Source organism: Electrophorus electricus, chromosome 9 (genome assembly GCF_013358815.1).
Source record: "Electrophorus electricus isolate fEleEle1 chromosome 9, fEleEle1.pri, whole genome shotgun sequence".
In the NCBI taxonomy this organism is placed as follows: domain Eukaryota; kingdom Metazoa; phylum Chordata; class Actinopteri; order Gymnotiformes; family Gymnotidae; genus Electrophorus; species Electrophorus electricus.
Genome location: NC_049543.1, coordinates 3,926,434 through 3,952,896, shown reverse-complemented (window position 1 = coordinate 3,952,896; position 26,463 = coordinate 3,926,434). Strand labels below are relative to the sequence as shown.

The following is a 26,463-nucleotide window of genomic DNA, read 5'->3' as shown; positions in this document are numbered from 1 at the left end:
GTGTGTGTGTGTGTGTGTCTGAGTGTGTGAGTGTGTGAGTGTGTGTGTGTGTGTGTGTGTGTGTGCTCGCCTGCGTACGTAACTAGTCTTGTGGTCCCTTCCAGGGAGACCCTCTTTGAGCACAAAGGCAGCCTTGTCTTAAGGTGTCGTGGAGCAGCATGTATCAGACACAAGATTGAATGTCCCTTAAGCATTCAGGAAGCCAGTAAAGGGGGCAAAGTCATGGCGGCCCACTACCAAAGAGGCTTTTGATGGTGGCCAAAACAGATGGCTGGGAATGGAGAAACAAGGTCAGAGGACAGCGAACACAACTCTGCCCTCCTTTCTCCTCGGCGCATTCGATACGCCGGCACACCATCGCATCTCCGCCTCTCTGTTTTAATTAAAATGGAGGGTGTGGAATAAGAGCTTGCTTGTTTTCTCTGGAAGGTGCTTGGGGGGGGGGGGGGGGCACAGCAGCTCTGCATGGACCTGACGCATGAAAAGAGCTACTGTGCGGGCCGCTTGGAGCGCGACAAGCTGGAGATGACCCGAGCTTGATTAATAATAGCCACGGCGATGTTTAGGGGACGTGTATCTACACAGAGAGCTGATAACTCATCGGTAACACGACCTCGGGGTGGTCCCCGCTACATTCACCCTGTCACAAAGCGGCCGGTCTCTTTTCCGTGTTTTTGTGGCTTAATCTGACGCTATCCGATGCCTTTTTGGCCCGTGCTGGATGTTTGCATGGTGGTCTCGCTGGACATGGCAGTGCTCGAGTGCTAACACATTATCCCCCCACCCACTAACACATTATCCCCTTTACAAATAAGGCTCTATAACCACTCATTCACTGCTAGGGCACCTTCAATCCAGCTCAGTTTTGTTGTCAATAAAAAAAAATGACCACAAACTTCATAGTAAGGCATAACACATTAAATCACACATTTTATTAATAATAATAATAATAATAATAATAATAATAAGAAGAAGAAGAAGAAGAAGAAGAAGAAGAAGAAGAAGAAGAAGAAGAAGAAGAAGAATTCATACAATATAATAACATTCATCATAATTATAGTCATAGTACTGATTTTTTCTGAAGGCCAAAACTGTGTCTTTAAATAAGGAGTCATGTTAAACTGCAAACTATCATTTCAGTTATATGTCCATGGTTCGTGACATTCTCTTCACCTCTGGCAGTGAAAGACTTATACATGCCTTTGCCCCGATTAGTTCCCATTACTGTAATGCTCTGTTAGAGATTTAGGAGCACTGTTAGAGATTTAGGGTGAGCTGTTTTGAATCAGTAATCAGTGGTGAGTGTCCTAATAGAACAATAGAGTCTCACATAAAAAGATGGTCTAAAAAAGACAGAATGAGATTTATGATTCCAAGACATAGAGGCCTTTATATAAAGCACTACGTGTATTCGTGTATGAGCTTGAATTGTTCACCTAATGCAGCCTCAGTTCGTGACACGGACTTCACAAGATTTTGGACACTCCTTGGAGAGCCTGGTCCATGTTGGCATGATTGCATCACGTAATTGCTTCATGTCTGTCTACTGCACATTCCTGCTGTGACTCTCCTGTTCCACCACATCCTGTAGGTGCTGTATTGGATTCAGATCTGGTGACTGGGGAGGCCACTGAAGTACACTGACGTTGTCATGGCGATGGAACCATTTTAAGATGATTTATGCTTTATGACATGATATTAGGTGGCCCAAAAACATTCCCCACACCATTACAAGCCATCAGCAGCCTGAGCTGCTGACCCAAGGCGGGTTGGCTCTATGGATTCATACAGTTTATGGAAAATTCTAACCCTCCCATCTGCAGGTTTCAGCAGATATTGAGATTCATCCAATGAGATGTTTTTTAAAATCTTCAGCTGTCCAAGTTTGGTGGGCCCTATGCCCACTGTAATCTCATATCCCTGTGGTTGTGGTGAAACCTGATGTGGTTTTCTTCTGTTGTAGTCCATTCCCCTCAGTGTTTAATTGCTTGTATGTCCTGAGATGTGTGTATGGATAGCGTGATTGTAAAGACTAATTATTTGAGTTGCCGTAGCCTTCCTGTTAGTTTAAAACACTTTTGCCATTTTCTTCACACATCTCTCATCAGCAAGGTATTTCCACCCACACAACAGTTGCTCACTGGATGTTTTTCCACACAATTCAGTATAATACGGACTGTGAAAATCCCAGGAAATCAGCAAATTCTGAAACACACAAACCAGCCCATCTGGCACCAATAACCATGCTATGGACAAAACCAGTCAGATCACTTTTTTCCCCATTCTGATGTTTGGTGTGAACATTAATTGATGCTCTTAACCTGTTTGCATATATTTTCTCCATTTTGTGGCTGTCCCATGATTGGCTGTCTGGATAATTGTGTAAATAAGCAGCTGTACAGCTGCTTTAAAAAAAAAAGTGGCCAGTGTGTAGAGAATGAAAATATTTATAAAGTTCACATTCCGCACTTTCAGCTCATTTTCATTTAGTGTCATTTCAAGTCAATGCCCTGAAGCCAAATCAACAAAACTGCAGTCTGACTGCAGGGTGGATGTGGCTTTGTTAGCGGCTGGCCCTTCTTCCACCGCGTCACAGGGGACTCTGGCGCATCACGGGCGTGGGTAGGGTGGACAGAGTGGGCAGAGTGGGCTGTCCAATGGAGAGGAGACCTGCCAACTGCAGGGACAAAGCACTGTAAGTGATACAGGATGAAGCCTACAGACGAGAATAGAAAAGGCATAAAGACAGGATTGTGGAAGGTGACTATTTCCGGGCTCGTGAAATGGGTTGTGCTGTACGAGGTCAGTGCTCCCAAACAGGAATTTAATATCTGTGAGCATACCAAACAGGAATTTAATATCTGTGAGCATATAAATATGTATTTGGGAGGGAACGTTGCCTTTGGTTGATGCTTGTCACTCGTATGGTTAATAAGATTTTGTCCTGTAAACGGCACTGCTATAATCAATACACATGGACTTTATGTCACACGTATGCTAGCTACAGTAGAAATGCACTTTCCTAGTGACAGTTGTGGGGTGTTGCATCAAACAGGGAAACGACTATCACGAACTCCCTTTAAATGAAGAGAAATGCCATTCAGGCCTGACCTTGGAGGATCTCCCTTCGAAAAGTTGCTAAATAGGGCATTGGGCTGCTTCCCTTCTCTTCTAAAGGGAATATGATGATTCATAAAATTGCTCCATTGTTTTCAGGGGCACACAAGTCAAAAGTGCAACTAGTAATTGACCTCTAGACAAAGCCTCCAATAGCATTTCTGTGCTCTATTCAGTCAATCAATAAGCGATTAGCGCGGAATGTGCACCATATATTTCCAAGGCCTCACAGAGACCAAAGATGGTTGAATCTGACGGGTTTATGACAATAGCCACATTACATAATAGTGCACACAGAAGTCTTTAGAAGTCTATACAAGTCTAAAGAAGCCATCTGTAGCCAACCAGCTCTTTAGGAGCTTCTAACTGTGGTCAGGGAAGTGGCTTTGGTCAGCTTTCCCTCAAAAACATTCAAGAGTTATGGATGAAGTATAATCCACAGAGAGCCAACATGTTTATTTGAACCACAATCCTATTCTTGGTCCCGCTGGAAGCTTCCTGTGCACCTCAGTATATTTTGAGCAGGGCCCCTTAAGCCATCGAGGCAAAGAGGCTTACCTCTCAAACCACCAAACTTGCTTCAGCTGTCGCCTAAAAGAGAAAAGGTGTCATTTTGGTTTAAGAAACAAACAAGAAGCATTGCTATTAATTATGCAAGAGTAGCGTGAAAATAAAAAAAATAAATAGGACATCAGAAAAACAAACAAACATTGATTTGTTTTTGTCTTGTTTGAATTCTAACTCTCCTACTTCCATGGAGGACGCTACATGTGCTGTGTGTGCGCGTGCGTGGGTCAGTGAGCGCGAGAGAGAACGCAAGAGGAAGTGTGTCTTTTTCTGAAAGGAGGCTGTGAGTTTGTGGTCATTTAAACACCACTCTCACAGCATATATGCTGGGCAGGAAACGTGAACACATAAATGTCCTGTAAAATGTCCTGATCTGTCACTATATCTGTCACTGCACCTGCAAAACAGCAGACTGGAGCATCCCATAATTTCTGCTTTAGCGCACATCTTCCAGCATTTTCCCCAAATTTGCTTTTAGAATAGTAGCACCTAACTACAGTAGTAGCCCACTGTGGGGATCTGCAATGTTATATTGGATTTGTGGTCAACATTAGGCACTATCATTCTTGTTCCGTAAAAAATAAGAATATTAACAATACATTAGATGTATAAATATCAATATTGTGTATGATTTCTGCTTTTTGATGTACTCCTTTTGTTAGATTCTTATCTGAATACACTGCGTTTTATTCAGTTATGCGTTTCAAGCAAAGATTATTACGTCTTCAGCGCCCACGAGTTTGACGTTTATCGATCAAAGAAATGTCATAAATATATTTCTTACATTAATTCATATCGAAACAAATATTTAATGAAGGTCTGTACGCCATGATGTGTAGGTTACGATATTTTCCCCAAGTATTTTGTACATTGTGAAGCTTCTTGTTTATTCCGTAAAAGCGTGAAAGAGAAACTCGCTCGCCTCTGACTGCTCCCGGGACGTTCAGCGCGCAAAGGAGGACCTTGCCAGTGCACACGGGCGGGGTTTCCGCTAAACCCAACGTTCGGCTGATTCACTATCGATCACTTGGGAAAGACGGAGGATAGATTTCCGTGTGGAAGAGAAACGCGATGTCTACGTCTCTCGGGCGCGCTTTTTTTTGTTGTTGTTGTTGGATTGACAATTTCGCCACGGGCTTCCGCACAACATCCGTGCAATACCAAAACTAGGTGGTCCATTGGACTGGTGCACCGGGAAGAACAGTTTGGGAGCAGACTTGCCTAAGCCGTGACTTTGTTTTTCGCTACTTTGGCGGGGCGGACGGGCTCGCAGTCCGTAAAAGTATTAGCCTAGATACGAATAAACGCAAATACGCATCAAGGGAGTGAGGCGTGAAAGATCGACACCCGAAGTCCATTTACACGCTGTTGGCGCACGTCCTCTAGTCTCTCCCGTGGAGTACTTGAGTCGCTCACTATCGCGACCTGGATGGAAGGGTATGGGGAAAGCAGGATTTTACTACCCCGGGGCTGACTGCCTCTTCCACCCGTCTCCATTACTTTGTCTGCTGCTTCTGGGCACCCTTTCCTTCTTGGGTCACATCGGTAATTACCTTTTTATCTTAGTACGCTGACCATAGTAAGGAGTTAGTCGATTAGAAGTACAGTGCATCGCAAAGCAGCGTTTTGCTTTCGAGTAACAACCAGAATGACACAAGGCATGCGCTGGAGAACATGCATTAATTGCAATCAGTGACAAATCGATATGATTCAACATTCAAACATGTTAAAAGTTTCGCGCTTTGCTAAACTGAAGCGGCGTCCATGTGAATTTGTTTCATTTGTATGAAATTGTACTTGGAGAAGGTTGCGTGTCCTTCGTTCACACGGGGTTGGGTAATTGAGCAATGCGATCCCTCTTCCACTTCCAGAGATAGGACCGTTAGGAGCAGGAGAATTCCAGTAAAGATTTAAAAACCGTAGTGGGAGTATGTAACGTCTATAACTTTACTGTCGCACTTAAAAATGTAGTTCCTCGTTTCGAAAGAAACATTGCTTAATGTAGGAGAAATTGATCTACGATCTAATGATCTAAATCATGATGAGTTTTAGGCATCTTAGGACCGAAATATTATTTTTCAAAGGATGGTGAAGCGTGGCTGTCTTAAGCTACTTAGAAATAATAGTTTTAAAAGTCTTTTGCACAAGGGTTAATTTAAACTAAATACAAAATTGAAAAACATGTTTGCCACTGTTATATTAGTCCTGTCGTTTTACAAAGAGCCCATCCGAATGTCCAGTTTGCAGAGCTTTTGGACGATTCCAGCTAACTTGGCGTGTTTGTGAATAGGAGATTGTGAATACTACACATTTGGTGTCGAGCGTACGCTTGCTTGGCTGTCTGGGAGTCGTTCCGTTCTCGGAGATTTGGCCCCCGTCCGCGTTCTTGCCATTGTGAATTAATGGCAGTAGGAACACTACTGGGTGACCAATACGCGGTCACGCCTTCGTAATTAATTTAATGTGGGTCTTGAACCGTTTAACACTTTTTAGTGTTTTTGTGTAACCCTTTACTGCTTCTTCGTTTAGAGTATTTAAAGATTACTTAAGCATTTTAAGGCATTTAAGAATCATAATGTGGCTCGAAATGTACTTTTTAAATACGTGCCCTAATCTGCATTCTTTAAAGTGAAATTGGTTTCTATCTGTGTCTGGTGCTCCATGTCCCCTTTCAGAGTCTCTTCTGTTTAACAGCTATTTTGACGATGTTTATCTCTCCTTGGTCTGATAGTTTAAGGGTTGTAGCAAATTTCTGTCATGGTGGTATAGTAGTGTGATTGTGCAAAGTGACTTGGCATTGGCATTTTCACCTGTGGAAGATCAATGTGACTCTTAAATCGGTAGACGAATTATTCTTTGTTTCTGTACTGAACTGTGCAGCGCTGCTAGACAGCTCAGTTGGTGGCTCTCCAAAAATGCAGGGGTACTCGATGGTACTTTACTGGATGAAATTCCTGGTGATGCAGCAATAGCAGGATCCTATGCTGTCTCCGGCTTTTCTTTTGTCTTTTTTCATTCCTAAACGGATAACATTTATTCCTCGCTATTGTACAAAAGGTCGGAAAGTTCACCTTTTGCTCTCCAAAAGGCACTATCCAATTAGGTTTCTTTTTATGTGCTGCATGACATGTTCCAAGTCTTTGTTTCAAGACACGTTCGTTTCTGCCCAGTGAAAAAAACTCTGCCCATGTCAAACTGCCCATGACTCCAGACAGCTCAGCAAAAAAAATCTCAGCAGATCCTCGGCGCAGAGGATGTGATTTGGCCCCACAGACTTGCAGGCTCCCCGCTGTACGCAGCGGTTAAAGTTCACTGCAGGAGTAAGGGGGCTTGCAGCAGTTGACCTCTCTGCCCTGGCTAAATTCCACATCTTGAAATTTCACTCGCGCCGCACCAGCAAGGGCCCCTCTATAGCCGCGAGTGCCCCACAAGAGGCTGGCCACCCTGAGAAAATATTTCCAGTGGCTTTAATTGCAACAAGGGTGTGCTGTGTGCTCCGGAAAAAAGCACAGTTCGGCCTTGCAAATTACCTTGCCCTGTGAAACAAACACCTCGTTTCTCTCTCTCTTTCTCTCTCTCTCTCTCTCTCTCTCTCTCTCTCTCTCTCTCTCTCTCTCTCTCTCTCTCTCTCTCTCACTCACTCTCTCTCTCTGGTTTATTGCAAGTTTGGTTTTATGATCTTGACTGAACCAGAAAAGAACACGAAGGACTTTGTTCTTTGTACCCCGGAGATGCTAAAAGTGAGGCCATCAGGGTTTGGACTTTCTTCATCTGAGAAAGTTAGATTTATGAAATGATGATCATGAGACAGGCTTATGTCATCTACCATAAATATGTGGATCTTTCCGCTTTTGCTTTGAAACCTATGCCAAATTTTCTTTTTCCTGCCCTCTGTGCCATTTACAAAGTTCTTAATTCTCTAAGTTTAAAACATAACAAAGAGGACGTTCTGGTGGTTAGGTTCAGCCTCTCTGTTTGGCAGTTCTCTGAGACATTCTAACACTGACTGTGATAGCTGGATTTGTACACCCTCTGCAGCCAGTAGTAATTTATGGTCTACTGCTCCCACCTGGGGGACCCCAAAGACATTCCATTCCTCACTTGCTCTAAAATTACAAACAGCCTTCAGCTCCAGGAGATGGGGAAAGCTGACATATTTTCTCAGCCCTCCGTTACTCTCTCTCTCTCTCTCTCTCTCTCTCTCTCTCTCTCTCTCTCTCTCTCTCTCTCTCTCTCTCTCTCTCTCTCCATTCCGCCTATTATCAGGTGTCCCCCTGTCATTGTTGTTATTGGTATGACAGTAGATCCAATTGCACCGGTCCCTCGCAGGCGTCTCGGATAACGGGCTAATTGCGTTTCGCGTACCTCTCCATGAAAAACGGCTCGTGTCCGTGGCTGCTGTGAATTGGATTTGCATGGATCTTGGATATAAAGGCCTTGCAGTTGGTGCCCTGATCATATGCACGTTGGGAGAAGCGCATGGCTGCAGCTCTGCACGTCGCATGCGATGGGTACCCTCCCTTTCCACGTTGACCTTAAATAAGTCTCCCCTCCAGAAGCCGCTATGACCAAGACTCCAAAAGGTGTTCTCTGATCAGCCTCGGAGGCCAACGTCTTGCCTCTGCCCCTCATGTAGCTGCTGGCTAAAGATGAGTTCGCAGGGGGCCCATGTGAGTAGCTTCTCTCTGCTGCTGGGTAAGAATGGGGCATATCCACCTCAAACAGTTGTGTTTGGTGCTGGGTCTTTTGGCAGTTTTGGGGCCTTTCTTGGCTGCCTTCTTTGGATCCTTCATAGAGTCAGGCTGTATAATACTACATGTGAAGAAGTGGTTTCACACACGACTTTAAGATTTCACCAAGGGTCAGTGTGGCCTGGGCGTAATCATAAGTTAATGAATGACTCAGAATGAATGTATGAATGAATGAGATCAGTATGGGCTTTTAATAGCACACGGCTTCGTTTTGTTTTCCTGTGTCGAATTCCAGTGTCATGGCGTCGGAGATAGGATCTTTACAGTGCAGTAGAAGCCCCAGTACCAGCCCATACGGGAATAAGCACCTTTCTCCTGCCTTCTCAGTGCAGGATTAATGCCTTTTCTCCTGCTTTCTATGTGTGAGATAAATACCTTTTCCCTGGCCTATTCTGTGCAGGATTAAGCCCTTTTGTCCTGCCTATTCTGTGCGGGATTGAGCCCTTTTGTCCTGCCTAGTCTGTGCAGGATTGAGCCCTTTTGTCCTGCCTATTCTGTGCGGGATTGAGCCCTTTTGTCCTGCCTATTCTGTGCGGGATTGAGCCCTTTTGTCCTGCCTATTCTGTGCGGGATTGAGCCCTTTTGTCCTGCCTATTCTGTGCGGGATTGAGCCCTTTTGTCCTGCCTATTCTGTGCGGGATTGAGCCCTTTTGTCCTGCCTATTTTGTGTGGGATTAAGGCCTTTTTTCTCTTGCGTCGCCTTAGTACCACAACATGGCTTTGGCTGTTCCTCCATATTGTTTTACAGCTTGTTAGTGAAACCCAATCTGGCTACTATTCTGCCCGGCCTGCACTGGCAGCTGGGGAGGGGGGCAGGAGTCTGATCTCCCACCACTGGCAGAACTGCGCCATCGTCCGATAATCAGATCGAATGCATTTGAATGGCCTGTGGTTAGGAGCTCTTGGCATTGCGAGACTGGGGTGGGAGGTCCTTACTGTGCAAGACCAAGTCATTACAGGCGTGTTAATGGAGGGCCTGCAGTTGATATCAGATTATGAGATGCCTTTCTTTCACTCTCTTTCTTTCACTCTGTCTCTCTGTCTGTCTGTTTCTCTCTCTCTCTCTCTCTCTCTCTCTCTCTCTCTCTCTCATATTGTTGCACTCACACTCTTTTATTGTCTCTGAGGTAATGCAGTAGGCCTACACTTGAGCCAGATGCAGCTAATGGTGTGTGGATGTTCTCGTTCTCTCTCTCTCTCTCTCTCTCTCTCTCTCTCTCTCTCTCTCTCTCTCTCTCTCTCTCTCACACACACACACACACACACACACACTCTCTCTGTCTCTCTCGCTCTCTCACACACACATACACACTCTCTCTCTCTCTTTCTTTATTTCTCACTTTCTCTCTCTCTCTCTCTTGCTTTCTCTGTCTCCTGCGATTTATTTTGTGCTATGTCATTGCTGGGTAATGGAGTCAAGTGCATTATTTGTGAAAATTATGTAATCAATAATGAAACAGAGCCTCTTTCCATTTTTAAAACAAATAAAAGCCATTGTGACATTAGTACATGCTAGCTTTTTCACTGATGCCACGCACATTTGGACTTTTGAGAATCAAAGGAATCCAGAAAAACACTCAAGTGGTCCTTGGCCCACAGGCAAAAGTGAATTAACATAAACATTTATGCAGCAATTGAAGTGAAGGCAGTTGAATATTAGCCTACAGTAAGTGGCTCAAGTTGACTCTGTGATAAGCAACTCTTTTGTATTTGATGGTTGGGATGCTAGCCACAGCCTGGAGAGAGTTTACAGTAGGAAGGACAGCCGCTTTTCTCCTTTGAGGTGCTGTTTTGCTTGATATTATTGGTGCAGTAAACAGGCAGCTCGGATGATAACGGGAGACTTTACACACTTGTTGAGTCCGATCTTTCTGCCTTCGTACTGTGGTGTAAAACAAGTCAAGGAATCCGTCCTTGAAGAAACACTTATGCAAGACAACCCCTTGCTTAAGAATTTCTAGTTTGGACTAATCCAGGATTTATATTAGGAAATATTTAATATTTTCATGAGCTTTACATATCTGCAGGATCCTGTTTCTGAAGATTTCTTAAAAACTTTTTTAAAGCCTGTTCTCTTAATGGTGTGTGAGTGTGTTTTGTTGCATGCTATTCTTTACATTTGCCTTGTGCTCCACCCAGAATGCTAACATTTAAAGGCTTGTGATCAGGGAATGTGTTCACATTACTGAGAGCATGCTTTGTTTTACTTCTGTTCCTATAATAGTGCATGTGTATTTTATTTCCTGCTATTTTAAGAAGTAATTTATAAGCTAAAAGAGCTGATATCAGTGACATTGTTACCCACGTCAGATAATCCATGTACCACACTATGACGTACTGTAGAATTTGAGATCTTGAGTGCATTGTTAGTATATTTAAATAACATTAAACCACTTCTGAATGCAAGAATGGATTAAACAATAGACACTCTTTCGGTTTTGGACATAAAGCCATGTGAATGTGCTGAGACAGCCTGACGGTAGGCTGTACATCTCTTTGGTAGGGTTTTAATTTAAGATGTCAAACAACAGCAAACAGTCACCCAGGCACAAAACCTGCTTTCCACAAGCGGTTTTGCGGGAGAGTGTTCCTCTTCGCTCTCCTCGATGCCGCTGTTGGGTGCAGCCATCTCTAGATGGAGTAGCACTAATGTCCGCCCCTACTCTCTACCCCCCCCCCCCCCCAGGGGAGAGCCAGGTGCAGACCCTGCAGTGCCGCATCCACAAATGCACCACTGACTTCGTGTCGCTCACCTCACACCTGAGCCCTTCGCTGGATGGCTTCGACGTGGAGTTCTGCAAGGCCCTGCGCGCCTACTCGGGTTGTACACAGCGCACCTCCAAGAGTTGCCGGGGTAACCTGGTCTTCCACTCAGCCATGCTGGGGATCAGCGACCTTATGATCCAGAGGAACTGCTCCAAGGACGGCCCCACTTCCTCCACACATCCTGCGGTCCCCATCGAGCCCTGCAACTACCACAGCCGCCACCACCACCCGGCGGCCCTGCCCGGCACAGGGGCAGCCCGAGACTCTGAGCCTCAGCGTCCCACCTTCCTTTTCTGCGGCCTGTTTGGGGACCCACACCTGAGGACTTTTAAGGATCAGTTCCAGACCTGTAAGGTGGAGGGCGCATGGCCCCTTATCGATAACAATTACCTGTCCGTGCAGGTAACCAACGTGCCGGTGGTGCTAGGATCAATCGCCACGGCAACCGACAAGGTGAGCTGGTGGTATGCTGCTTGTTCAGTTTCTTTTATTTTCAGTAGAACATGTTTGCACTGAAATTGTACTTCCCAGTCGTGTGATTTTTTTTATTATAACAGTTTAATCTGTGGAAGTCTATGGAAGTTTGTTCAAAGTGGTGCTTGAACAGCTCACAAAGGACCTCTGTCCAAAATGTTCAGTACAAACACACACACACACACACACACACACACACACACACACACACACGCGTGTGTGTGTGTGTGTGTGTGTGTGTGTGTGTGTGTGTGTATGTGTGTGTGTACTGAACATTTTGGACAGAGGTCTTGGATGCTAGATGTTATCATGTAATTGTGTTTATAGCAGGAGACATATAGTCATTTCAAATAAGGAGTTATTTGGGGACATTTTATTTTTACTAGCACCACTTACCATTTTTTATGTCTTTTCCTTTTTAATACTTATCATTTTTATTGTGTCGCTGAATGACCATGTTTTAATTACAAGAAAAAAAGTTTTTCAGTTAGCTATTTGAACTTTGACAAAGTATTCACAGGTGCTAGTTGGACAAAGCATAGGGTTCGTGTCCTGTGACTAACACATCTGTGAAACGTCTGTAATGCTGTTAATGACAGAATGTAGCCCTTAATAAGACAGGCCTGAAAGAAACCTCTGTCTCTGTTTTTCCTAGTGCCTCTCTCTCTCTCTCTCTCTCTCTCTCTCTCTCTCTCTCTCTCTCTCTCATACACACACACCATCTACCAAGCCATTTCCTATGTTGGATTGTCACATGCTAAATGCCTATAAGCAACTGTAAATATGTGTTCAGTGAGAGGGATGAAGCAATTTTGGTACCAGAGAAACAGGTCTTGTTTCACTTTTTTTTTTTTAATTAAATTACCAAATTGATCTTATCCGAGGTGATATGAGCAGACCAGGCTGGACTGTGCTAATACTAACCACCTCTCATTTGGGACCTTTTCACTTTGGAGGTGGGGATGTGTTATTAACTGTTTGCCTGTAATTATTAGCACACCCTACTCGACTGAGGCCCTTTCAGCTGCCTCGTCTAATGGCCAACTAGTGGTTATTTTTCATCCTTGTCATGCGAACAAAGCTTGCATTCACCCTTTACTAAAGTAATACCACACATGTTAGTCAGCAGCTTTTCTCTCCTTTGCAGTGTTATGGAGTGGTGTGATTTGAAACCTGTACACTAGATTCGCAGGGCACACACCCACACCCACACACACACACACACACACACACACACACACATATATATATATATATATATATATATATATATATATATATATATATATATATATATATATATATATATATATGTACACACACACACACACACACACACACACTCACAACCGTATGAATAAACATAGTAGCTATGATGGTCTGATGTGTCCAGACCATGTCGATTCTGAGATTTTGATTAAATACACACCAAACGAAACTCCAGTCCCACTCTATATTCCATTATTTCAGATCACCATAATATTCAAACCGTATCAGGAGTGCACAGAACAGAAGGTGTACCAGGCTGTGACGGATGACCTGCCGGCGGCATTCGTGGACGGCACGGTCATGGGCGGTGACAGCGAGACACGCAGCCTCCTGATTGTGGAGCGGACGGCGGGCCGTGAGGTGGAGCTCCACGCCGCCTACATAGGTGTCACCATCATTGTGCGGCAGCTGGGCCGCTACCTGACGCTGGCCGTGCGCGTGCCTGAGGAGGTCGCCATGGCCTTCGATGAGACACAGGACCTGCAGCTGTGCATGAACGGCTGCCCCACCTCTGAGCGCATCGACGAGGAGGGGCACCTGCGCTTGCCTGTGCTTGGCCTCCAGCAGGGCGGCGCTCATGTGCAAGCCAGGCCTGGGACGGTGGCCGTGGCAGCGGCGCAGAAGGGGGCCTTCACACCGGAGAGCGCCTCCAGCAAATGCCGCGAGAAGTTGGAGGTTAAGGACATCTATTTCTACTCGTGCGTGTTTGACCTCCTCACCACCGGGGATGCGAACTTCACCTCGGCCGCCTACAACGCCCTGAAGGATGTGGAGGTGCTGCACCCTAAACGGGAGCGCTGGCACATTTTCCCTCGCTCCAGAGCAGGGCCAGGACCGGCGGCGATCTTCAGCACACTCCTCGCATGCATACTGGCCACCGCGCTGTCATAGTCCACCTGGCCAAGACTGTTTCAGCAGAAATGAGGAAAATGAAAAATCAGGAAAGTGGGGAAGAGACTTCATAAACAATCCGAACTTTACTTGTATATACTGTGTACATTGAGGACACAGGAGGCGTTGCTTTCTATGACTGTAAATGTTGTGCACATGCCATTTTCAGGAGAGCTGGAGTTAGAGGTTTTTTTACGTGTATGCTTTTTTATGTGATTTGGTTTTGTTGTCCTCAGGAGAGGACGTTTTGAGGGAAGCACTTTATTTTTTATGTTGCGACTACAGAACAGTGTTCTATAGAACCAGAACCCAGTGATCTTGGATAGTTCATTTTGATTCCCGCAAGCGCTTTTTTATATCTCCTTTGTGCGTGTCTGTATGTAGATAGGACTCACCTCACCATATAACTCCTCAGAACAGTGTGACAGTAGGTTATTTCAAAGGTGCACTTGCCCTAGTATTGTGATTCATGTTTGACGACCTGGAATTGGTATCTGTTTAGAAGTCATTTCTCATTTGTAGTCTAGAACTCGATATGGTTGTTAACTTTTGTGTAGATTAAAAAATGAAGAATTCAGACAAAACCCCAGCTTTATTGTCATTGCTCCTTGGCTCACTACTAATGTACAGCCTTTTCTTTACTTAAGTGCTGCCAGACAAGCTTGGCCATCACTTAAGTATAACAGTAAGGTATCTTTTTTTGTCCTCCAACCAAAGATGTTCTATGTCATTTTGCTCTCTCAGCATATAGCTGGCACAAAGTATGAGTCAATTGGATATTTACACTGTAGATACCTGAGTTAGTCACAATTGCTGTCTGATGCACTAACTGTCCTTAAATGCTAAGTGGGAATTTTTATTTTGCCAAATATTATATGGGCCAATATTTGGAGAACCCACATCCAATTTCCTAATTAATTCCTCATTAACATTAACAATTTCAACTCTGCTATAGTTGCAAGCTAATACCAGACCATTATGTTACCTACTTTGAGGATTCAGATCATTTTGATCTTTAGGTCTTTTAAAGAGCATCTTTAAGGACTTTTCACATCCAGAAACTATGGGAACTGTGCTTTAGTTGTTGCATTACTTCCAAATATGTCACTGTTTTCATTCATGAGGTATTCAAGTGATCTTCCACTGAAAAAGATGGCTGTCCTTTGAGTGTATGTTTAACTGATTATACCCACAGTGCTAAATGTCATACTTTATGGTGATTGCCTTAGGGTGCATCCAAAAAGGTAACAACCTAAATCTTCCTTTGTACCATAACCCTTTTAAAATATTTGCTACTGTAGACTCATGTTTGTGCATTTATTTAATTGCAACTACTGTCAGTGCCGCACAGCTGCTACCATACTGTGACGAGTGTATTAGATTGTATTTGGAACACTGGGAGTTTTGTCAGCAGTGATTGGCCAAATTCTGTATGGGCTGTATTGATTGGCCAAATCTTTGATAGTCTGTGTTGATTGGCTGATTAAATTAAATGATGGAGTATTTAAAGACCAGAGCAAGGCATCTGAGTGCAATTAACTGCAAAGGTAAGCCTTCATCCTGTGTTTTTGTTTTGTTTTGTTTTGTTTTGTTTTGTTTTGTTTTGTTTTGTTTTGTTTTGTTTTGTTTTGTTTTGTTTTGTTTTGTTTTGTTGCATTTGCTCTTGTGATCATTTTTCTTTCTTTTATTTGTTGTGGTTGATTTCTGTTTTGTGAAGAGTGACTGCTTGATGTTTATACTTAAATTATTTATAAAATATAATGTCTTGTTAGAGAAGTTAAGATCCATATTCTTGCTGTTTGGAAAAAAAAAAAGTTTCAAATGTGATTGTACTGCCACCTAGTGGGCCACCATTGTTACATCAGTGTTTTAGTATTGTACTGGATGCGGTGACTAAAAACAAAGAAACAAGGAAAAGGTGTGTTTTATTTAAAACATTAAATGAAAATCCATAAACATTGTTGGCTTTCATTGGTCATTGCTTCTGACAGCTTGACACTTAATATTCGCATGCTCTTATATAGGCAAAGTACCATCCACATGATTATTACTATGTTATTTACATACAACATCCAACACACCCAATTACACCCAACAGCCTACTGATTTGTATTGTGGGTTGTGTCATATTACACATGGATATCACATCATTAAATACACAGAGGCAAACATGGTGACAAGTCACGGCGCAATACTCTGTTACAGTTTAGCTGTTCATTTAGAAACACTTGTAAGGATTTCTAATCCTTATTAATATTCTCTTAAATGAGAAGTGACTCAACAGACTGACTCAACAGAAGGAGCAATATTTCAAAACTCCAGTGCACTTCACCTGTTATGTTCTTCAGAGCTTGAGGTTAGTTTGTGATCAGATAGATCTTTCTTCTCACACCATCTGATGGAGCACCTGTGCTCTGGTGCAGCCTGCTTGTTTTTTTTGTCAGTTTTAAAGCTGCAGGGAAAACCCCAACATTCAAATTGTGCGCTCAAAACATGCGCTCAAATTGCGTGCTCACGTGTGCGGACCAGGAGGCGGCTGAGTTGGGTCACTTTCTACCATACTGCCTTTGGATCACAGTTGTTGTAATGACTACATGATATTCTGAAAGAGATTTTAAAAAATGTAAAAAATAAATAATATATATATCTTGTTAGTTGGTATTACTAGGAAATATAGCAGTACTTGTTTAAGGTAGAGTAATAGGTGATAATACAACATTTACCACTTAATGACAGCTTGTGCAGTCATTAGGACATTGAAAACAGTGATCTTGAGGAAGATGATTCTAACAACCTGGATGAGCAGAAGGTCTGTGTGTACTTGGATATCTGGAGGAGAGACAAAAGAAAAACACTTTTTTATCTAAAAAAATTACTAAATTGCATATTTGAAATTGGTTCATGTTAGGACCTTTTAGGTTATCACTAACCATTGATCAAACTAGTTTGACGCTCTGAACACATATCCTCCATGTCCTCATCATCTGAATGCAAAGGAAGACAACATGTTATGAAAAACCTAACTGTGCACAAAATAGCAGCATCTGAGCATTGCTTCATGCTCACGTCTACCAGGTCTGATACTGAAACAGTTCAGCATTCCCTCTGATCTAACACATCTGCTTGATGGCCAGACTTACAGATAAGTTGACTTACACATTAAGACCAGGATCATTTTAAAACACTATGATTTACCAGTTTCCTTCACCAATCCAGCGTAGTGTCTGTGAATGAACTGAGCATTGCTTCGGTGACTCACAAAACAAGTGTAGGTGTTCCATTCAGCAGAAAGCAGATACTGTATGGACGTAGGATCATACACATTCTGACTGTTATCTCCTTGTCCCACTATATTGTAGACGGTAGGACCTGATTCACTGGCACCACTGGTGATCCAGGAGATCCCTCCATCCCTGTTTATGATGTCATTGAACACACAGACCAGGATGGTCAAGCCTCCATGATCCAGTGGGATGTGGAAAAAGGGAAGTGGCATAGCGTATGGAGCAGACTCCACCTCTAATATGTTATTCACTGCCGAAAAGATACACACACACACACACACAACACAAACAAACAACTTTCAAAGGTTTCAGCATTACATAAGCTGCAATAACATATTATTATTGTGTGTTAAATAGACTGAAAACTATCTGGCCTCTCAAAAAAGGTTTTTGACTTACTTGCAATGAGCAGAGCGGTAAGGAGACTGCAAAGCATGGTTGCTGACTGGGCTCTGCAAAGCCACACAGGGGATTAGCAGCTTTCAGTCACATGACTTCTCACCCGCCATGGAATCTTTCCACTGTGTTGTTCTTTCCTCTCAAGGCTCTCTGCTAAAATATAGACACACTTTGTTCCATTTGAGAAGTGACATACCTATGGTCATTTTCACAGTGGGTTACTTTGGCATTGGGATATTATAGGATTAAATATTCATGTGAAGTTATATTGTTTATCATAAATATATAAATTGGGTCAGCTCATAGCTCCAGCAAATCTAAACAATATGCCAAATTTTGTTGTACTAAAGATAAAATACATTCTCAAGGCATTTTCTGTTTAATGGTAGACACAGCAGTGAGTAAATGATTCACCATTTTACGGTAGGTCTGTGTTTAGTAGATCACACCTGTTTGTTGGTTTGTGGTCAAAGAATGATATGAACACCAACGGCTTTTGTGCATCTGTATGTTCACATTTGAACTGTCCTTATCATATGTACCCTTAATAATACCCCCCCACACACACACACACACATACATACATATATATATATATATATATATATATATATATATATATATATATATATATATATATATATACACATATATATATATTCCTGGTTTCCTAAGGAAGTCATAGATGATAGTCGCACTGACCTGTTAAGCAAGAATCCCTTTGGCGCTCACTACTTGTTATCCTACAGAAAAAAACAGCGGCTAATACCACTTCAGAATCCTCCAGGATGATCTCTGTGTTCACGTCTGTGTCACTGTATACTGCAAGCGCTCTAGATGTGTCACATGTAAATACATTAGCACACCCACTAAAATAACTAATATGAACGAACCAATTATCATCACCCATTCCACCTCATGCAACACTGCAGGAATAAAGTCTACTGTATTATTTGTAAGAGACGTAGGTTAATCAGCTTTACAATGGAGAAAGCAATAGAAGGTTTGCTGATCGTTCCGTTAAACACCTTCAGACCGTGAGAATCAAAGACTCATTTCCAGTGGCAGGGCATTACAGTACTATGGACACTGCATTGATGACATATGTTTCCATTAGCAAAGAAAACCAACTTTAGAACCCCATGTAATGAATGTTACGTTTTAAACATCTACTTTTTATAATACAGACCCGTTCCTCCTCCTGGATTTTCAGAAGCACACGTAAAAAAAGCAGTTAGTCACTCCACGGAGCTTTAAATATGCACCAGCCCGTGATGACATAACTCTGTCCCGACTTGTTGCCGGCTGTAAGTCATTTGTTCGAGGTTACCCAAAGCCCCCCGGCGCTCGCATTCGCTTTCAGCAACACGGTAAGGCAGCGCGAGCCCGGCAGCAGCCGCACGCTCACGAATAGTGGGCCGGGCACGTGAAAGGGAAAACGAAAGCGCGCGACCATGCTGCAGCTGAAATTAAGGTAAACTTCCTCTCGCTGTGTAGTAAAAATCGCATTTTTTTCCTGCCGTATGTCGTCGTTTCGAGGTCTAAATGGCTGCGTGTCATGTTCTGAAGCGCTCGTAGCAGTTCTGTTATGAAGACAACTGTCCTCATTGCATCCGAGCCAATCACCCGGTGTCAGTGTGACAGGCCGCCGCGTCGTGTTACAGAGCGGGCTGCGATGGTGCACTGACAGATCACAGATCACAGCCTACTGAACTTTAAAACAATGTCCACAATGAGTTACTCGTTACCATACAAACCACACCAGGATATAGTCTTTTCCCTGTATAATCTGTGTTCTGGAGAATCCCAGCATTGTTCTACAGCATTGTTCCTGCGGGGGTGCTTAATATAGCACAGCAAGAGAAGAACAACAGCATGTCCTGTACCTACACAGTAAAATCACAATAGGTTGTGCGTCCGTGTATTAATTAAACACTGCTAATCATACTGGGTATGCCCTGCTGTAAGTAAGTTGGAACATACTGGAAATAACTAGTTTTCAGATGTAAACTAAGAAGGAGGTTTATAGGTCAGGACTCTACCCTATTAGCCTATATAGGTTAGAGTTCTGCAGTGTAAAAAATAAGTTACACCTCATTTTGGATTATTTTTTTTCTTTCTTCAGGTTCAACTGAATGTGGTTCCTGAACCAGACAGCTTAGAATGTGAAAGGAGCAGCTAAGTGGTAATACTACTGTTCTTCACCAAAAACGTACTATTCCATTCAAAAGCCATGTCATATTCCACCGGGCAAGTTTTATTTTTTACCTCAGTCTTGCTGATGTTCCCTGGCACATACCTGTCCTCGGAAAGCAACAGTGCCTCTGTCAACAGTGGCCATGTGGCTACCAATGGCCTTCCTTTCCCTTGGAGCAAGCTACGTCTTCCAAATTACATTATTCCAGTTCATTACCATCTTCTACTCCATCCCAACCTTACAACGCTGACGTTCAACGGCTCTGTCAAGATCGAGATCGACGTGAAAAACAACACCAACTGGGTGGTCCTGCACAGCAAAGCCCTTGAGATCACTGCAGCCGATGTGCTGGACGAGAGCGAAGCGCCCCTGTTTGACAAGGCGCTCCCCGTTCTGGAGTACCCTCCCCACGAGCAGATAGCCATCTTCTCTCCTCAGATACTGACATCTGGAGAAAAGTACTTTTTGTATTTGGAATTTACAGCAGCACTGGGCAAAGGTTTCTATGGCTTCTACAAGAGTTCATACAAAACCCCAGATGGAGAAACAAGGTTCGTACACTGTAATGCAAGTTCATGTGAACAGAGGAAACAGTGGCCATCTTGTGGAAAAGAGTGATAACTATATAATGATAACTATATAAACATGGCTGTTTGTGCTCAATTTGAATCTAGATTCTTGGCATCTACTCACTTTGAACCTACCTCTGCACGAATGGCTTTCCCGTGTTTTGATGAGCCCATCTTCAAAGCCAACTACTCTGTTCGGATAAGAAGGGGACCCTTTCATGTTGCTCTGTCCAACATGCCCATAGTAAAAAAGTTTTAACATCCACATATCGAGAATCTACATTTGTTTACACCATGAATAAAAATGTATTATATAATGTATTATTATTATTATAGTACAGTATAGTATAGAATATTTTATAGTATAGCAGTATTAATATTAAATATAATGAATTATTATTATTATTATTATCATTATTATTATTAGGAGCAAACGGTGGAGTTGGCCAACGGTTTGTTGGAAGATCGTTTTGAGGCGAGTGTGCAGATGAGCTCCTACCTGGTGGCCTTCATAGTCTGTGACTTCAGGTCTGTTAGCAGACAAACGTCAACTGGCATTGATGTAAGTCAGCTACTGTCCATGCTGTCTCAGCTGCTGCTGTTTTTGTTTTTATTTCCTTCCATATGAATTGGTGTATTCCTCATCGTGAACTGCCTGTAATAATGTAATTCCTTTTCTAGGTTTCCGTTTATGCTGTTCCACACAAGTGGCACCAGACCCACTATGCTCTTGAAGCCGCCGTAAACATTTTGGAGTTTTATGAGAAGTACTTCAGTATCTACTATCCATTACCTAAACTAGGTAAATGTATACAGTTTTTCAGTTTGTAGTTAATGCTGTGCTCTTCATATTGTTTTCATTAATTATGTATTTTCCCTTCTGTTTTTTAGATTTGATAGCCATTCCAGATTTCCAGTCAGGGGCTATGGAGAACTGGGGTCTGACTACCTATAGAGAGACCTCTCTCCTTTATGACCCTGACGTCTCATCCGCCTCAGACAAGTTGTGGGTTACTATGGTGATAGGTCATGAGCTGGCCCATCAGGTTGGCATCGCACGTATGGCATAACTCAGTGGACATTGTCAGTTTAAAAAAGTGCATTGCACTAAAACCTATTATCTGTTGTGTTGAATGTGTTTAGCTGGGTTTTACTCTATGAGGAGGTAGGTGGTGCTAAGTAAGTAGCTTTAGCTCGTTCTGCACAAACTGCTAAAAATGCGACCAAAAAAGCAAACGATCCAAGGAACAGAGACTGTACATGTATGCTACTGAACATTCATGTCGACATGGAAAATGGTATTTCAGGCATTAATTTCTGCTGCCAGTTGTAGTGCTAATTGTTAAGTAGTCAAAATTATGCCCCAGCTGCCAGTTCTAGTGCTTATTGTTTATATTCTTACAGCATTTATTTGTAAAACTGAGGATTACCAACATTTCTAAAATTTGTTATTTTTGAAATGTGTATTTCTGTTCCAAAGTGGTTTGGAAACCTGGTCACTATGGAGTGGTGGAATGATATATGGCTTAATGAGGGATTTGCACGATATATGGAGTTTGTCTCTGTTCAGGCTACGTACCCACAACTAAAAGTGGTATGTCCCAATTTCTATACTCTAATATTTTATTACATCACCAATTATTCAAATATTCTACACTACACAAGGCAGCTTTTTGATTTTATGCTCTGATTTTCAGGAGGACTACTTGTTGGTCACCTGTTTTGCGGCCATTGGACGGGATTCACTGAACTCCTCCAGGCCAATATCCAGTTCAGCAGAGAACCCTACTCAGATAAAGGAGATGTTTGACACTGTGTCTTATGACAAGGTGAGAGCTCAAGCTCAAAGCTTCCTGAAACAGCCTTTTTTAGTAAGATTGCACTTGCTAGTTTGGCTTTGTTTAATTTTTGTTTTGCGTATCTGTTTTCTAACATTTGTTTAGGGGGCATGCATTCTGCACATGCTGAGGAATTTCCTAACAGATGATGTGTTCCAGAGTGGCATAGTCAGATACCTGCGGAAGTTCAAATATAGGAATGCCAAAAACGAGGACCTTTGGAACAGTCTGGTCAATGTAATTACTCCAGATTTTTATCAATTTTTGCAAATATGAAATACATAAATAGCAACAGATTTCTAGTATGAAGTATTCTATATCCTTCTGTTCCATAGACTTGCTCTGAAGAGGATTTTACATCAGGAGAATACTGTTATAGTGACAAACAGGCTACCAAAAATGCAGTAAGTTTTATTTTACATTGACTATTAGTCCAGTACTGTACAGTACATATGAAATAGAATTGCAGAAGTATATCATATATATATTGGGCATAAAGATAGTGTAAATGACTCTCTGCAGTATCAGTTTGCTGGGGAACATATTGACCTGAAAAAGATGATGAACACATGGACTCTGCAGAAGGGCGTTCCTCTGGTGACTGTGAAGCACAAGGGGAACAAGCTTTACATTGAGCAAGAGCGATTTCTGAAGACCATCCAGCCTGGTGACCCCATGTGGCATTCATTGCAAACTGGGTATTAAACCAAATCCCTCATTTGTGCCTCGGACTTCCATAATGCACTGACCTGCATAGCCTTGTGTAGTTCAGCAGCCTTATTTTCTGTAATGTGTTAAGCTCTAATAATGTCTTTTAAGTTCTAGCATTTAAACTCATTCTTAATTTTACATGACTTCTTCTCAATAGCTATCTGTGGCATATTCCTTTAACCTACAAAACAAGCCACTCCAGCACTGAGACGAGGCATATATTAGAGACAAAGTCAGGTATGATCTACCGTTACACGATTTTTCTACTAACAGTGCGTACCCTTAAACATACAGCTCATAAGATCGAGTGACCTTTCCCGTTATCTATTTAGTAACACGTTTGAACACTTCTCAGACATGCTGGTCCTGAATCAGGACGTAGACTGGGTGAAGTTTAATACAGACATGAATGGCTACTACATTATTAATTATGACACCAAGGGCTGGAATGCCCTGATTGAGCTGCTGGGAGTCAACCACACTGCTCTGAGCTTCAAGGACAGAGCTGACCTTATTCACAATGCCTTTCAACTGGTCACGTAAGTAATCAATAAATTAAAGGGCATGTTGGCTACCAAAAGAATTTAATAGTGAGCTGGCTGAATGTGTAGGCCATTAGAAAAAATACAGGAAGTCTTATTTTTCTTTCTTTTTGTTTTTGTTTGATGTCTCTAGGGCAGGGCGACTGACATTAGACCGGGCCCTGGATTTGATCACCTACCTGAAGTCTGAGACCCACAATGTTCCCCTCTTACAAGGCATTGGGTATTTAGAATACTTTTACAAGATGATGCAGAAGAGAAATGTATATGACGTCACTCAAAATCTCAAGGTATTTCAAATTGGATATAGCAGACTGATCCATGCTAACCTTTGGGTGGTGCAGGAAGTACTGCATCAGTGTTGCTAGCAGATACCAGTCTGGTATCTGTCTACTGTTGTACTCAAAATCCTTTGCAGGCATTAAGAAATAGCGAACTGTGCTCTGTATACTTTACCTGGTTAATTAAAAGGTTTTAAATCAAGTGGCCTTACAGCATGCACAATATTATGCAATGTGCCAGACTATCCTTGGTGAGGAGTTCCCAGGATTTTGTACTTTTTATTTGCTCATTTCTCCTGGTCTCAGTCAAAGAGGCTTTCATTTTAGGCACATTTTAACTGAATTTCCTCCACCATTCCTTATGGCAGAATGAGTTCTATTTCACATTCAAATTCAGATCTGCTTGTGAGGCCCCATGTTGATTGGCATAATTCTGCCTGGGTGTGTTCATGGACAGTGATTCATTGTGTCTTTTGTAGATCTACATACTGGAGTACTTTAGAGACATGATAGAGAAGCAGACCTGGAGTAACGAGGGTACAGTCTCAGACAGAAGGATGCGCTCCGAGCTTCTGTCCCTGGCATGCGATCTTGGGTTTGCACCCTGTTTGGAGAAGGCCAGATATTTCTACCACAGCTGGGTGAAAGCTAATGGCACAATTAGGTCATTATTACAACAACTGCTATCTTCGTAATCAATGTCATTTGTCTTTCCCCCCCCCCAAGCAATTTGGTTTGTGTTAGATGGTAGACTATTACTAACAGATTTTATAAATTGAGCTTTAATACAGTGAGCTGATTGTCCTAGCGAATGTGTAGTGTAATGGTATGCCGTCTGTGAATTGAATTCCACAGCCTACCCACTGATGTGATGGAGACCATCTACATGGTTGGAGCCCAAGATGATAGTGGCTGGAATTACCTACTGGAAAAGTACAGGGTGTCCATGAGTGCATCAGAGAAAAGCAAAATCCTTGCAGCTTTGGCAAGCAACAGGGACTCAAGTAAACTACTAAGGTATGTTATCTATACAAAAGCAAAAGGTGTGCACCTTAGCTCATGACATTAACTATTAAAAAGTATCTGTCAAATGAAGATAGACTGATGTATTTGATCTTAGGCTGCTGGAGCTTGGAATGGAGGGATCAGTCATAAGAACACAAGACCTATCTGCCTTAATATACTATGTGGCCAGAAATCCATCAGGTCATTTCCTGTCTTGGAATTTTGTAAAGAAGAACTGGAATGAACTGGTGGAAAAGTAAGTGTCATTTGATTAAAACTGGTAAAAATCATAATTTGCTGAAATAAAAAATAGGAAGTTATTTGTTCATGCTTACCTTTTTGAACATAAAATAGGATAATTAATTACATCAAATCCATATTTTCTTTATGCAGATTTCAGCTGGGCTCATTCTCTATCAGAAATATACTAATTGGTACAACAGGGCAGTTCTCTTCCAAAGAAGAACTTGCTGATGTGAGTTTTATATTATTTATTCTTACAGTAATATAAACATTATAGTTACAATGGTTAACATGATCCTCTTCAGGCTGCTTTACCTGTGTTCTGTGGACAACTCACAGAAAACTAAACAAGTGTGTGTTGCATTTCCAGATCAAGGATTTTTTCGACTCCATCAGGGACCAGTCATCTCAGCTCCGCGTCACTCAGGTGGCTCTTGAGAACGTGGAGAAGAACATTCTGTGGATGGAGAGGAATTTAGAAGCTTTGAGGAACTGGCTTCAGAGAATGCTGGACTAAAAAACCAAACCCCGGACTGGCCTTTAACATCCACCTGTCATAAACACATTTCCAAAGGGCTTAGAAAAGGGGCAGACAAATAAATCAATGTGCTTTTCATTTTTATAAACAAATCAGCAAAAGGGTTACTATCAGTTTTCTATCATATTTCAGTGATACTTAAAGCTAAAATAAAGTTAGCTTATAAGTATAGCTAAAAATAAAAGGTTTTATGCTGTAGATATATTTTGATAACTACATTTAGCATGGTTTGTATGGTTTTATTCTGGGGTAAATAGGACTTTGTCGAAACAACTGGTGTGATGAGTGCAACATTTGAACATTTTTATTCTTTTCCTTTTTTAAGGAATTGCAAAATGTTTTGTGTCAGATATTGTGTAATGGTTTCTAATATCTTTCATAAAATGAAGAAGAAACCGGATTTTTTTTTTGTTGTTGTTTATTGAGTGTCTGGTTTTAACTATGTGAATTTAATGTATGATCTGTATGACCTGACATATATATTTAGTAAAACATAAATATTTATTTGATAAGATGTTTTAAAAACCTTTTTAGGAACATGCCAGAACATGGGTGATGCACAATTCCTGAAAGCAATGCTGTCTCGTGGAGAAATAGTTACTAGTGTTTCTTGCATTGTGTAGCACTCACTAATTTCTTTATTTAGATATATGTGACTGAAATGTCTGCAAGTAATGTCATGCTCACCAGCCTGTAGATGAACCAGAGCTTTATGAAGTGTAATAGACAAAAATGCAAGGCATTACAATCACATGAGAGAATATCCTATAGTGGGAGCCACAACGAAGAGCAGCATAGTGTTACTAATTGTGAAGGTTTGCCAAAGGAATTGACAGCATGTGATAGTTAAAAATGTCTGGTAAGTGACACTAGGCGATTACAGTCAATTTGTGCAGTAGCATGGTGATGTACTCTGGCCTGTGCCTTCTGTATGGAAGCTGTTTGCCTCTTAAGTCACTTGGAATATGGATCCATAGGTATGACTATGCTTTTATTCTATTCTATCCTATTTGTTTATTTA

The 26,463-nt window shown here is 42.1% G+C and overlaps 2 protein-coding genes and 1 long non-coding RNA gene across 3 annotated transcripts; 2 read left to right on the top strand and 1 right to left on the bottom strand.

Moving 5' to 3' along the window:
- Positions 1-3,547: 3,547 nt before the first annotated feature.
- LOC113574981 lies at positions 3,548-4,596 on the bottom strand. Its single transcript, XR_003410370.2, has 2 exons — positions 4,469-4,596; positions 3,548-3,708 (listed from the first exon to the last, which is right to left on the bottom strand). It is a non-coding gene; the product is annotated as an uncharacterized LOC113574981 (long non-coding RNA).
- A 97-nt stretch (positions 4,597-4,693) lies between these two features.
- Positions 4,694-15,471, top strand: rgmb (repulsive guidance molecule BMP co-receptor b). Its single transcript, XM_027006234.2, has 3 exons — positions 4,694-5,229; positions 11,122-11,654; positions 13,146-15,471. Exons 1-3 carry the CDS (start codon positions 5,124-5,126, stop codon positions 13,833-13,835), a joined length of 1,329 nt encoding a protein of 442 aa, XP_026862035.1. The 5' UTR covers positions 4,694-5,123; the 3' UTR covers positions 13,836-15,471.
- A 3,437-nt stretch (positions 15,472-18,908) lies between these two features.
- erap2 (endoplasmic reticulum aminopeptidase 2) lies at positions 18,909-25,842 on the top strand. The gene is made up of 19 exons (XM_027006303.2): positions 18,909-18,992; positions 19,644-20,266; positions 20,390-20,528; positions 20,712-20,846; positions 20,966-21,086; positions 21,176-21,330; positions 21,765-21,878; positions 21,982-22,113; positions 22,228-22,359; positions 22,458-22,526; positions 22,645-22,820; positions 22,991-23,070; positions 23,189-23,372; positions 23,509-23,665; positions 24,136-24,320; positions 24,512-24,673; positions 24,777-24,917; positions 25,055-25,136; positions 25,275-25,842. Exons 2-19 carry the CDS (start codon positions 19,752-19,754, stop codon positions 25,419-25,421), a joined length of 2,826 nt encoding a protein of 941 aa, XP_026862104.2. The 5' UTR covers positions 18,909-18,992; positions 19,644-19,751; the 3' UTR covers positions 25,422-25,842.
- Positions 25,843-26,463: the final 621 nt, after the last annotated feature.